The sequence below is a fragment of the Centropristis striata genome, chromosome 14 (assembly GCF_030273125.1).
Source record: "Centropristis striata isolate RG_2023a ecotype Rhode Island chromosome 14, C.striata_1.0, whole genome shotgun sequence".
Taxonomy (NCBI): domain Eukaryota; kingdom Metazoa; phylum Chordata; class Actinopteri; order Perciformes; family Serranidae; genus Centropristis; species Centropristis striata.
The window spans coordinates 3,340,298-3,355,129 of NC_081530.1; the positions used below are offsets into that span (position 1 = coordinate 3,340,298).

Here is a 14,832-nt window from a genome sequence, read left to right on the forward strand (position 1 = left end):
GTCTCAGTAAACATATTCACCATGTGTTGCATGTTCAAATAGAAACACTGAATTATGAATGAAAAAAGTTGACAAAAACGAAAACTAAGGACATTTTCACAATAATTTTAGTTAGTTTTAGTGAGTTTTGTAACCACGCAATACAGTTTCAGTTAGTTATAATTTTTTTAAAAACTAGTTTTTATTTTTATTTCAGTTAACAAAAATGTTTTTTCAATTCTAGTTTTCGTTATTTCGTTAGTTTTCGTTAAGTATAATATCCTTGCTATGGACAGCTACCTCATACAACCCCACTTAAAAAAAACTCAACAATCCCTTTGAGTTGTGCATGCAATCTCTTAACTAGCTTGTTTTTCTTGGCTTAATAATGACAACATAGAAAACGAGGCAATTGTTTGTTAAATCCAGCATTAAGATACAAGAAAAGTACTCCACCAACAGTCCACTGACATGGCACAATTATACAAAAATATTGCTTTGTGCTTTTATTAAATGTACAAATGTAATCAATCTAAAATAGCTGCTCAATGCGGATTCTTTTAATGTCTTGTCCAATCAGCACCGGTTTATAAATCTGATCTCTGAGCAAGTGATCCCTGTAGATTTATAAATGTAATACTAATACAACTATGCATTTTGCGTGTCTGCAAAATCTGAAGCAGACAATTTATTCTGTCTCATCACATACTGTATGTAAAACGTATCAAACCACTTCTAAACAATTAGAATAAAGGTGTAAACATGATCATTGCTTGTGCTAAAAGGCTGCAAAGGACAACAATATTTGACTTGGGCAGGTTTTTACCTGCATCTGGAGAAACAGGAGGCTGTTTATTTGCCTTGGCTGCAGCACATGTCAATGCCTGCTTTGTGTGTGTTTGTGCGTGCACACCTCCCTGCTAGTTTAGTGAGTTTGCATAGAGCTTTTAGTCTGACATGTGTTGCATAGAGCAGTAGTTCTCAACCTTTTTGAGTCGCGACCCCCAATTTAATATGCATGTTGTCCGCGACCCCCACTCACTGAACACAATCTCACACGCACAGTTCAGATCACAAAATGACTGAAAAAAGAGACAAAATAACACAAAAAAGACACAAAATTACCAAAAAAGACACAAAATTACCAAAAAAAGACACAAAATGACCATAAAAAGACACAAAATGATCAAAAAAGACACAAAATGACCACAAAAGACACAAAATGACCAAAAAAAAGACACAAAATGACCAAAAAAAGACACAAAATGACCAAAAAAAAGGACACAAAATGACCAAAAAAAGGCACAAAATGACCAAAAAAAGACACAAAATGACCAAAAAAAATACACAAAATGACCAAAAAAAAGAAGACACAAAATGACCAGAAAAAAAGACGACACAAAATGACCAAAAAAAAAGACACAAAATGACCAAAAAAGACACAAAAGGACCGAAAAAAGACACAACATTACCAAAAAAAGACACAAAAGGACCATAAAAAGAGACAAAATGATCAAAAAAGACACAAAATTCCCAAAAAAGACACAAAATTACCAAAAAAAGACACAAAATGACCAAAAAAGACACAAAAGGACCGAAAAAAGACACAACATTACCAAAAAAAGACACAAAAGGACCATAAAAAGACACAAAATGATCAAAAAAGACACAAAATGACCACAAAAGACACAAAATGACCAAAAAAAAGACACAAAATGACCAAAAAAAGACACAAAATGACCAAAAAAAAGGACACAAAATGACCAAAAAAAGGCACAAAATGACCAAAAAAAAGACACAAAAGGACCATTAAAAGACACAAAATGATCAAAAAACACACAAGATGACCACAAAAGACACAAAATGACAAAAAAAAAGACAAAATGACAAAAAAAAGACACAAAATGACCAAAGAGATACAAAATGACCACAAAAAAAGACACAAAATGACCCAAAAAAAGAAGACACAAAATGATAAAAAAAAAAAGACACAAAGTGACCAAAAAAAAAAGACAAAATGACCAAAAAAAATACATAAAATTACTAAAAAAAAAAAAGACACAAAATGACCAAAAAAAAGACACAAAATGACAAAAAAAAAAAGACATTAAATGACCAAAAAGACTTTAACACAGTGGAGACAGAGCTGACTTCCAAAATGATTTGGCGACCCCCAGAAATCATCTCGCGACCCCAATTGGGGTCGGGACCCAAAGGTTGAGAACAGCTGGCATAGAGGATATCATGTCAGAGATGAGAACTGGTAACAAAGTTGAGGCAGTATAATAAGTGAATACTGGAACATGTGCAGCCTTTTCCTCCCCGTTAGGCCTGGCTCGCTAGGTGCTGTAGCTCCTGCTCCCCTGTGCTGCTGGCTGATTGGCTCAGACCTTCAGACATCTGGTTCTGCTCTTTGAGAGGCGAGCTGCAGGAGACAAAACACAAAGTACACACTGAGCTGTTTGCAGAGGTCTTCACACGGGAACAAGCAGGCCAGTGAGACATTATATCCTGTTCAGGGTCAGGCAGGCACGCTCGTTAAAGCGACTGTTAAGGTTTGTTTGTAGTTGTGTTGTAAAAGGTACTTATTCATAGTAAGTTTATTACCTTAAAATAACCTATGTCAGTTTAAGTGCCCGCTATATGTTGAAAATTTGGTAATGCTTTATATTAAGGTCCTTAATATACACTACCGGTCAAAAGTTTTAGAACACCCCAATTTTTCCATTCTTTATTGAAATTCAAGCAGTTCAAGTCAAATGAACAGCTTGAAAGGGTACAAAGGTAAGTGGTGAACTGCCAGAGGTAAATAAAAAAAGGTAAGCTTAACCAAAACTGAAAGATAATGTACATTTCAGAATTATACAAGTAGGCCTTTTTCAGGGAACAAGAAATGCGTTAACAACTTAACTCTATGGAGTCTTGAGATATTTTGTCCATTTTGGAATTTTTTCATGTCTTTGTAAGTCATTTTGTGTCTTTTTTTGGTCATTTTGTGTCTTTTTTTAGTCCTTTAGTCCAACATAAAATGTGATTTTGAATCTTTTTTTTATTTTCAAAACACTATCATGCTCAATAAAGGATTTTAAATGTTGCAAATGTGCATTAATTTCAGAGAAGACTGAGACATTAAACTGCATCATTTTCAATTAAATTCTGGAAAAGTTGGTGTGTTCTAAAACTTTTGACCAGTAGTTTGACCAGTCAAACTCTGGCCCGTGGTCCAAATTTGGCCCGCAGTATAATTATATTTGGCCCGCGAGGAAATACCAAATGACAACCAGAGCTGGCCCGCCAGTATTATACAGCGCAAATAATACTACAAATCCCAGAATGCTCTGCTGGTGTTTTGGCTTGAACACAGTAGATCAGTGTGGAGCAAACTGAGCAACAATTAAAGTTGTCTTTATGCACTTTTTCTTGCTAGTCCAAGGCATGGACTTGAGTGGTTGCACATTCATTGAAGGATATTATTATTAATTTGGTCTATTATTGTTATTTTATTCTTACATTTAAATTTAGCCTGTGGAAAAAGATTACTGTTAAATTTTAATTTAAAGAAGGCCGCATATAAAATAAAGGGACATTTTTATTTAAATTTTATTTAAGAAATGAATGCCATTAATTTGTTTGTTTGTTTTATTTGATATTCGATTTTGCATGTTTGCAATATTAAGTTATATCAAGCTTTGCTTGTTCCATTTCGTTTGAACTTGTTTAGGTCCATTTTTTTAAAATAAATATCAATGTTGGCCCGCGACTTTGTCCAAGTTTTAAATTTTGGCCCACTGTGTATTTGAGTTTGACACCCCTGCATTAGAGCCTCTTTGATGTTTATAATACCACATCAAGGTCACAAATTACTGTTGCACTGATTGTTTGATATATTATAGAAGGCCTTTTTTCTGAAATCCGTCTACACTGCAAAAAAGCCAACTTGTATTTTTTGGCCTAAAACAGTGATTTAAGTTGGTAAAACTTGGAAATATAAATTATTGACATTTAGGGCAATAATGTAAGTTAGCACAACAAAGGAAGCCAGTTGTCTGCTCAAAAACAAGTTGGTGAGTTGTTGTTACTTATATCTTTAAGTTGGGGTTCAAAACAAGGGACAATAGTTCTGATAACTCTTGTTTCTTTGTTGTGAAATACTGTCATTAGCGAAAGCTAGCGGCTAACTGATGCTAGCGGCTAACTGATGCTAGCGGCTAACTGATGCTAGCGGCTAACTGATGCCAGCGCCTAACTGATGCTAGCGGCGCTGCTTGTTACAGCTACAAGAGTAGCCATTAGCGTATCAATGCTAACTCAAAATTGTGGTCACAACATTAGCTGACATTTCATAGCGGCGTTACAGTCGTGCCAGAGAAATTCAGAGTTGAGCAAACTCAAAAACAAAACTTAAAATATTTAGTTTAATTGTCCAACTTAAAATTTTATCGAAGTTTGTTGCCTTGAAGTTTTGAGTTCACCCAACTTTTCTTTTTTTGCAGTGTAGACTATACAGCAATACGTTGCTTAGCTTCTGCTACCTCAAGTCCCAGTTCTCCACGTCCTCCACTGTGTCCGGTAGAGGTCTGTCAGCTGTTTCAGGCAGCGCCATGGCGAGGAGCGCTCCCAGCAGCGGGGAGGCACCGAAGATGAGCAGCGGCGTGGTGGGGCTGTGGTTATGAACCATGTTTATAACAGGAGCTAACACACCGCCCATCCTCGCAAACATACAGGAAACACCTATTCCTGTTTGCCTGTAGATACACATTGATAGAAAAAAAGTTCTAATCACGACAGGTACTTAAAAGATCCCTTTGGGATTATGTATGTATGAGAAAATTATTAAAAACTGTAAAGATGGACATGTCTAACCGAAGAACAGTGGGGAATATCTCAGCCGTGTACACGTAGATTACAGCAAAGGAAGCTGTTATACCAAACTTCCCGACCATGGCAAGACCAGTCAGGACACTGGGATAATCTGCAGGCAGGAGAAGGGGAATTATCAAAGTGATGAATATATTTCAGTTATTGGAGGATGAGATGAAAAGCTGACGTTTTTAAGGTTTGGAGAAAAGTCCTGTCAGAACACAACTTCATAGGGACAGATACAAAAAAGCTTTCCTTCCACATGCCATCACACTGTACAATAACAATAACAAACTAGAAAATTTCCTCTGGGGAAATTTTGAAAGGGCCACGGGGGCTACTGCCGGTGTGTGTACACTATGATGAGACTCTTCAGAGATTTCAAACTATGCCCTTTAACCTCAAAATGTGTGTGTGTGTGTGTGTGTGTGTGTGTGTGTGTGTAGCGAAAATCGCATAAAGTTACCTGTGTGTGTGTGTGTGTGTGTGTGTGTGTGTGTGTGTGTATCTGTAACTGTAATCACATCAAAGATCAAAGCAATCAGATCAAAGCAATCAACAGAAATAACTGACACCTGAGACAGCAGCCGGTGGACAGAGGTGGACTGGAATTTCTGGCCTCGAACAGAAAGCATTTTTGGCAAAACCATAATACCTATCATTGATCCGACTTCACTTTGAGTGTCCTGAGTTCTTCCTGAACGTCTACATATGTTTTTTGTGAAGAAAAATAAAAAAATAGCTTTGTTAGAGCGATCTAAAAAAACTGTTAAATCTCAGACAGCTCAGAAATCTTCCTGCGTTTTTAATATGGGACCCAATGAGGCTGTTGGTGGTGTTGGTGGATCATCTCTGCGTCTTATGCCCAAACTATAACTCTGACAGCTTTACCAGAGGATTGTGAGTGAGAAGACAAATTTTCCTACGTTTCTATGTAAAAATTATTTCTGTAGAGTGGAATTTGCGGCCTGGAGCGTAGTTTTCAAATGTATTTATTGACAGTTTTACCTCTCTCTCTACACTCTGAGCGATGACATCACACACTCTGACACGAACATTCCGTGCAATACACACCCATTATAATCTCAGAATTTCTCCAAAAATGATCATGGTCATTGAACAGGGATTGATAAAAAACTATATGACCTATCGAAACGCAAATTAATACACCAATACACAAGACTTGTGTCTACTGTTTAAAGTTTAAATGGAGTCTCTAGGTGAAATTATGCCGGAGAAGTAGACGTCTGAAAATCTTCAATTAATGTTCTTTTTTGCTCATTTTCTTTCGGCCGTCCCATCCATTTCAATGCAAAATTTTGGGCAGTTGGGCGGAATTCCGTAGAGAAGAGTAATAGCACACCGATCCCCATCAAACCGCACGTTTTGATATATATATATATATATATATAGCCCCGAGCACTGGTCCCTACAGCTATTGCTGTATGGGACCAGTGCTCGGTGCGATTGCCCCGAGGCCCTAATAATAGTCTGGTTCATTACATACTGTCGCTATGCACTTTGTTTTTTATGCACACTGTTCATTGCACCTTATTTGTTTCACAGCACCAAACATTTATTTTTATACTGTATATTCATACTTATTCTGCACTGGAATTCTACTCCTTAATACATACTCCTTCTTTAGACACTCTTTGTATTTTTATTGTATTTTTATATTTTATTGCTTGAAGTATGCCTAGGTTGTTCTGATTTAATTGTGTTGTTATTGTCTCTGTGTGTAATGCTGCTGATACACTGTAATTTCCCAGGTTGGGATAAATAAAGTCTATCTATCTAACTATCTAACTAACTAACTAACTAACTAACTATGTCTGTCCTACCTGAAGGGACAGCGAGCATGAGCAGACAGGCGAGGCCTCCTACAGCCAGAAATCCACTTTGGGACAGTCTGCGACTGAAGGGCAGAACGAGCAGGACGAGAGAACGAGCCGGGATCTCAACCAACCCGAACACGAACTGGGTCAAGTAGAGGTTTGTCCCTAACCGGGAGACACCCAGTGAGAGGCCGTAATACACCAGCACATTCACAAACCTGAGGTGTAAAGGAGGGAGAGAGATAAAGAAAAAGGTAGAAGGACTATAGAATGATTTGTTACTGGCGTTTTAAAAAAAACAAAAACGTGCATGCTCGCATAAATACACAATTTACCAGATGTAGAACAAGATGAAGGCCCTCTTCCTCATCTGAGGTGTTCGTACCAGATCCACCACTGAGAAACTTTGCTTCCCTCCACCTAAAATCTGACACTTCTCCACCTGGACACACATAAAGCAAGGTCTTTCAGAGATAAGGCCAGGGAAATGCTACATTGGAAAACAGATCATGCAAACAAGTAGCCTGTGGAGCAAAATACTGATTCCTTTTTGCCATAGAGGTCTGATGAAACTGGGTGACATGTTCCCTCATTTCCATGAACATGGCCGAGGTTTATTTTTGGGAAAAGACTACAAACACACTTGCAGGTGCAAATAATCCTTAATAAATTAACTATTACTCCTGTTCGTGTAACAAGTACTAAAAACTACATCCACCTGTTTTAGGAAATTACTTGAAACTACATTCTACATACTTGTGTCAGGAATAGTTAGAACTTATTACTTACTTTATTTCATAATATATACATGTAACGGAAACAATAAACCGAATTGTTCCTTATATCGAAAACCAAAATACTAAGCACATACTAGGCACAAACTGGGCATAAACTGGGCAAAACCTAGGGAGATGATTTCTGGGGGTCGCCAAATCATTTGTTTTACTCTTTATGTCTTTTTTTGTTCATTTTGTGTCTTTTTAGGTAATTTTGTGTCTTTTTTTTATCATTTTGTGGTCAATTTGTGTCTTTTTTGGTAATTTGGTTTCCTTTTTTTGGTCATTTTGTGTCTTTTTTTGGTCATTTTGTGTCTTTTTTGGTCATTTTGTGTCTTTTTTTGATCATTTTGTGGTCAATTTGTGTCTTTTTTGGTAATTTGGTTTCCTTTTTTTGGTCATTTTGTGTCTTTTTTGGTCATCTTGTGTCTATTTTTGTCATTTTGTGTCTTTTTTTGGTCATTTTGTGTCTTTTCTGGTCATTTTGTGTCTTTTTTGGTCATTTTGTGGTCAATTTGTGTCTTTTTGGTCATTTTGTTTCCTTTTTTTGTTCATTTTGTTTCTTTTTTGGGTGATCTGAACTGTGCGAGATTCTGTTCAGTGAGCGGGGGTCGCGGACAACATGCATGTTAAATTGGGGGTTGCGACTCAAAAAGGTTGAGAACTACTGGTATGGGGAATAACATGCAATGAGACACACCTGTACAGCAGGAGGTAAGACCCGGCCGTTAACTAGTGCTGCCTTGCGGAGGAGAGCGATGGCTTCCTCCCTCCTGTTGTTGGCCAACAACCATCTGGCAGACTGAGGAAGCACCCTGACACCAGACATCAGGAGGAAATGAGAATCAGAGGTCATTCATGTACTCTGATCAAAGAAATGTATGACAACAAAGTGGATCTAAGGCCCCGTTTACACCAGGACGCTTGCGGGTAAAAACGACAAAATATTTTATCGGAAGTGCCTTTCGTTTAGACGGTGACGGCGTTTTTGGGGCTTAAAGACGCAAAAATCTGAAACCACCCTCCAAAGTGGAAAAGTTAAATCCTCTCCTCCGTAGCGTGTCGTCTACACTGACAAGACACAAAACTCTGATCTGATCTGCTCACGTCACGTATGTGTTTACGTCACATATATGCTCCAGTACAGGAAAATAAACAAATGTGGGATTATTTCCATGCGTGGGACCTTCAAGCTGCTCTGGCAGCTCTAATAAACTTACAGGAGTCTTTCCACCAAATGTACAGGATATGTAGAGATAGTATTAGTGAACAGAGAAGGATCTGTAAAAACCTCCATCACATTTTGGATGCAGCAATTGGTCGGAGGCAAGCCAGACGGCTGTGAACGAGACCTGGGAGATCTAGTGATGGTGGAGAACTTTGTGGAAGGAGTAGCTGATGAAAATGTGTGGCGTGAAAACTTCTGCATGCCCAAAGATGCTCTTATCGCTTTAAGTGATGCCGCCTGGCTGCATACAATCCAATTCCACACACTTTTGCGTCACCGTATGCAGCAGATTTCCTCCAGAAAACGCTTGTCTAAACGCGGAATAAAAAGTGAAGACGCAACGCCACTTTTGCGTCTTCTGTTGAGACGGTCCTCGTGTGAACGGGGCCTAATATTCAAATGCTCAAACAATTTTCCCACCATATATAGAAGATGAGCAGGAAGCCTGGGGCTGATATGGCAAGTTGCAACTTTCTCCAGTCTCGTATCAAGTAGGCCACACCTGCTAGAAGCATGTAGCCCAGACCAAACGCATAGTCGGTGGTGATACCGGCTAGCATGCGCCTCTTGGTGCACGTCCACTCAGTGCCTTAGAGGAGAGGAAAAGAGAGGAGGAGGAGGAGGAGGAGGAGGAGGAGAGGAGAGGAGAGGAGAGGAGGAATCATGGGGAGAGGGTTAAACTGAGGTGGTAGGTGGAGCTTTAAGGTAGTGGTATGGGTTTGTTTGGTGGGCAAAAATAGCACAAAAAAACACAAAACATTATAACACTTCAATTACAAAAGCAACATCTGTTACATTTAGGGGTGTGCCATATTGTATCGTTCACTATAATATCGGTATATTTTTTTTCATGGTTAAAAAAAATGCATATCATGATATTGGCAACATTCCTACTTCTTGATGTAGTGGCGTAAGGTTAACATTAGCTAACAATTAAAGTTGTTTTAATCACAAAAAGCTACTTACTCTCTGTCGCTAAACACATGCAGCTTTCAAAATAAGAGCACAGTGTGCTAACAGAATCCACCATAGAACTTACAAGAAGACTGTCAAAATAAGATGCCTTAAATAAAACATACAAGAACCTTTATTCTCCTTTACAAAATGTCATTAAAATATGCCCCCGAAACCCCTAAATGGTTATTTTTTATTATTTTCTCATACATTTTTTTATTTATTTGGCAACTGTTGAGATTTGCACTTCACACTACATTTTAAATTTTTATTTATTTATATAGACTTAAAAAAAAGATATAGAAAATTTTTTTTTTAGTCTATATAAATATGTTAAGTATAATATAATAATATAGAATATAATATCGTCAAGAATATCGTTATCGCAAAAATAGCCTGAAATATTGTGATATTCTTTTAGGGCCATATTGCCCACCCCTAGTTACATTTATAACATTTGTTTGTTATTTCCAATGTAGTCTTCTGAGTATCTGTGTTTAATAACACTTAAAAACCCACCTCTTTTCTCTTGCCTTCGATTAAAGTTTTTTTTTTTCCTCTGGCAAGTGCTAGGGAATAGTGTACCCTAGTAATCCCACAGTGCTTTTAAAAAATATCCCATCTTCTTTTAATTTATTTTAAATTAAATTTTGTTTTGTTTTTTGTTTTCTTTGTTACCTTTGTCAATTTTGTCAATTCTGTATTTTATTGCACTTTTTGCACTTTTATGTGAAGCACTTTGGTGCGGCTCAGCCGTCTGTAAATGCGCTATATAAATAAATCTGACTTGACTTGACTTGACTTAATTCGTACCAAGTACAAAGGCATTGATGATGACTCCGGATATCGTCGTGCCAACTGCAAAGCGAAGAATCACATAGACGGTAAAGTTGGGTGCAAAGGCCACAGCGACTCCGAACACAGTCTGCAGAGCGATGGACAGCAGCAGGATGAAACGCCGGCCGTACCTGGTATGAAGAAAGGAGCGGACATTAGTTTGTATAAAGTCAGAAGCTCCAGGATCTAGAGAGGAAGCAGCACAGTGTTTACCTGTCAGCCATGGCTCCAAACAGCAAAGATCCCACCAACAGACCAAACATGTAGATAGACGAACCCAGACTGTTGAGTCCAGCTTTGTCACACACCAGGTCCCACTGGGAGGAGGGGAAACATTACATTACATGACATTACATGTCATGGCTTTTGTCCAAAGCGACTTACAATTTAACCTGATGGTACTAGACATAGACCATAGGAATCGAGTAAGTACATAACTTTAAGAGCTAACTGTCATCGCTAAAGGAGTGCTATATGCTAAAGAAGAAAAGAAGAGAAAAGAATAAAAGCTTTTTTCTTCTTTTTTTTTATATGTTAGGTGACCATGACTGTCTGAGGTCCTGATGTCGGTAGGGAGCTCGTTCCACCATTTGGGAGCCAAGAACCAGCCAAAACCGAAGGCGTGGTTGCAGGAAACAAATCTTTAATGTTTTTATATTGAACAGAACCAAGGCTGTAGTCCAGCTGGGCAAAGCAAGAGCTGCAGGTTTGCTGTGTTGTGTAGCTATCACTGGGAGAATGGGAACATGCACCACTAGCGAACAATAATGAAAGACACGATAAGGGTGTTAATGCGGATCCTGGGTCCTCTGGATCAATATGTAGCTTTGGACAAAAAGTTTGACATTTTTGGGGATTCACTGAGACAAAAGTTACAACCCCAATTCCAAAAAAGTTGGCTAGTTGTCTAAAATGTATTAGCTAATCTTTTGTGACATCAATCTAGTTTAAAACTGTACATGGACATTATATTAATAATCAAAACTTCTGAATTTGATACATTTTGTATGTATATTTACGTTTTACACAAATTTCCAACTTCTTTTCAATTTGGGTTGTAGAAAAAAAACTCAACACCACTCTTATGTCTGTCTGTACATTTTCAAGGCCCCAGCCAGCAGCTGGTTAGCTTAGCTTAGCTTAGCATAAAGACTTAAAACAGTGGAAACAGCTAGCCTGGCTCGAGCTGCACATCAGATCCTCACTACTTAACATGTTCTGTTTTTTGTTTAAACTGTATGGAAACAGAAGTTTTAAAAAACAACTATTTTGCTGGGTTATGTGCAGGACTATTTCCTAGACAGGTGCATTTTATTTTGCATTTTTTGCTGGTAACTGATGCTGATCACAAGACTTTGGGGAGTTGCTGCTCCTCCCAACAGCTGCAGTTCCTCAAATGTCCAGTTGGAGGCTGGCTCCAAAAGGAACTCAATCCCCATAGACCCCCATGATAAAATGACCAAATTTACAGTAGAAATAAACATGTTTACAGCCTGGTACAGTTTCATAGACACAATACACCAGCGATCATCAATCACATCTGATTCCAGCCCAACACGCAGAATAATTATAATAGCCTAATAAATTCAGAAAATGTAAGGAGGAAAAAATGTGTTTTGGTATTTAGCATATGACGCTTCACAGTTTTTAACCATCACACCTCAGTGAACTGCCTCCTTGGCGGAAGACTGACAGCATTTTCTAGTTAGATATCTAGTTATCTAGTTATTCTGGATTTCCCATGTTAATTAGGGGTCTGTTGACACTGATATAGGTGAATAAAAATAGCATTAACTTAGTAAGGAAGTGAAAATGTCAAACCATGATATACATAACTAGGCATAATACATTATATTTTCTGGTAACACTTTACAATAACCATCTAACTTATGTTTATAGATGGTTTATAAACCAATTAATAACCATTTACAAAGTGCTATATACATATTTAATCTTTAAATGTTTTAAACCAATTTCTTAAAGGCATATGAACCATTTCAAAATCATTAACATACTTAATATGGTGTTAAGAATGTTATAATCAGTGCAACTAAAACCATTAATAAACTATTAGTTTTAATTTAATTGTTTGTTAATGATAAAGTAACTATAAACTTACATTAATATACCATCTATTAGCCATTTATAAATGATGTAGTTAGTTAAACATTAATAAATTATGTATTTACCGTTCTAAATGGCTTATATACGGTTTATAAATGATGATTAAACATTAATAAACTATCTGTTTACCATTTATAAATGATGGTTATTGTAAAGTGTTACCTATTTTCTTTATTTAAAGGTTCGGCCCCCACAGTGTCTGCTACGAACAAGTCTGGCGCTGGGACAAATGTACTTGATGACCCCTGCTATACATTGACAGAGGGCTGTAAAGTGGTTAATGCAGCCTTGCATTGTTGTTGATTGCTTAGTTTATCTACTAACCTACACCATCATGATACAGGCTCGGGACTTTGTGCCTATATTGAACAGCATATGTGCCAGCATGCATTATTCCACTTTTGTTTACGAATTTAACTAATTATTCCAAACGTGGGTGCTTAAAAAGCTTAATAGTTAACGGATGATTCATTATTTACTTAAACGATAGTATTGGCACTGCATTCACATTGATGGCTCAACACATTTGAGATATGTTCTGTACTGTTGTTGTTCATGCTGTTTGTTTGTTTGTTGTTGTTTTTTTTCCTGTGCGACTATACATGTATGTCTGGGTGTGTTTATGTTTATATATATTTTTTTTCTTTTCTTTTTATATTTATATTTTTAGAGACTCTTAAATGTTGCACTTACTGGAGAGCACTTTGAATTTCGTTGTACATGTGACAAAGACAAATAAAGACCTATTCTATTCTATTCTATTCTATTCTATTCTATTCTATTTTGCAGTGATTAACTGATTCCATTTGTTTCCATGCATGAGCAGAATTTGGAATAATTAACCCTATAAAGCCTGAACCGTGAAATAATTGCCAGAAAATTCTAAAATTTTCAAAACTGGAGTGTTTGTTGAACCGGCTAAAAAATGATTTAATTCAATATCAATTTTCATATATGAATTTAATTTGGATCATATCTGATACGTCAACTTTTTTTTGTGCAATTTGTTGCTCACAATCTGCTTTTCTTGAACTCACATAATCACATAAAACCTAATATTTTTAACCAAATAAAACTTTGACTTTCCTTTTAACATTTTCCTCAAACATACAAAATATTTTTTTCCATATAAAACAACATCATACATCTGCTGATATGAAGTTTTCACGCAGTAATGACAGATCCACCAGTGGAACCAGCAAATCATTTTTGTTACAACTGGTATTTTTGTGAAATTTGTTGCTCAGTTTTTTTAAATCATCAATTCATGTATTCATCAGGTTTTTCAGGGAAAAAAATATCACAATGATGATGTAGAGGTCTCAAAAACTTATGTATCAAATATGATACACTTGGCTTTATAGGGTTAAAGATGCATAGCCTATATTTCTGATTAAAAACATCAGCACTCCACAGTACCTCGGTGACTGTAGTACTCTGGAAGGTGTCCGTGCTGTAGACCCATCCGCGTCCACATGGGACGCGCTCAGTCCGGTTGTCCTGCAGCTGGACTTCGGCTGAGAAACAAGAAGAATCCGAGAGGCTCAGGTTGAGGCTGAGTGTACCCGGGGAGGAGGACTGATTCCCGGCCACTGAGATCGAGCTGTCTCGGCAGTGGTGTGGCGGCGTGGATCCGGTGAAGATGCTCACCATCATGTGGAAAGCGAGCAGGATCTGGGGTAAACAAATCCATATGTACAAGATCTTCTGATACCTGCCGAAGCCTCCGATGGCAGAGAGGATCTGGTCGAAATTCATTTTTTGGGGGGAAAAAAAGGTAAATTTGGAGACTGGCTCTTTTCCAGTGGATCAGCCAGCGCAAACCAGGCGGGGACTGTAAACAGCCAGCAGACAATAAATCAGAGGGGCGTTGGGAGCTGTTGTTCAGGAGGTAAACAAGGTCCATGTGCTACCTACAGTCTGTCCGGCTGCACTGAACCAACATGAGCCATCTTCAGCAGGATGACCTGGAGAAAAGAAAGACACAGCATTCTGATCATCTTTCCCAATGACACTAGTCACTTTCCTGCAAGCTGCAGCATTTTCACATCTCCAGACGAGGGTTCAAGGGTCGAATAAATGCAAAGGTTTACTGAATTACTGATTTACTAAATAATCTGGAACGCAAATACCTGCATCAGCTTGATGCATGGAAAACTAAAAAGAGATCTGTCCTTGTTGGATCCGTTTTTGAAAATTGTAGAAAGTAAAAAAAGAAGAAAAGAAAAATAATGCA

At 37.6% G+C, this 14,832-nt stretch overlaps 1 protein-coding gene across 1 annotated transcript; it reads right to left on the bottom strand.

Annotated features, from left to right (window-relative positions):
* Positions 1–2,131: 2,131 nt before the first annotated feature.
* Positions 2,132–14,526, bottom strand: si:dkey-166k12.1 (solute carrier family 22 member 13). The gene is made up of 10 exons (XM_059350269.1): positions 14,016–14,526; positions 10,686–10,789; positions 10,449–10,603; positions 9,102–9,270; positions 8,154–8,268; positions 7,013–7,119; positions 6,684–6,895; positions 4,843–4,951; positions 4,512–4,724; positions 2,132–2,404 (listed from the first exon to the last, which is right to left on the bottom strand). Exons 1-10 carry the CDS (start codon positions 14,352–14,354, stop codon positions 2,305–2,307), a joined length of 1,623 nt encoding a protein of 540 aa, XP_059206252.1. The 5' UTR covers positions 14,355–14,526; the 3' UTR covers positions 2,132–2,304.
* Positions 14,527–14,832: the final 306 nt, after the last annotated feature.

Excerpts from the sequence above, each read along its gene's own strand:
- si:dkey-166k12.1 (XM_059350269.1), bottom strand. The coding sequence starts at position 14,354 with ATGAATTTCGACCAGATCCTCTCTGCCATCGGAGGCTTCGGCAGGTAT. Across the intron at positions 9,271-10,448 it reads CATCAATGCCTTTGTACTTG|GCACTGAGTGGACGTGCACC; the intron begins GTACGAATTAAG and ends CTCTCCTCTAAG. Across the intron at positions 4,952-6,683 it reads CATGCTCGCTGTCCCTTCAG|ATTATCCCAGTGTCCTGACT; the intron begins GTAGGACAGACA and ends TCCTGCCTGCAG.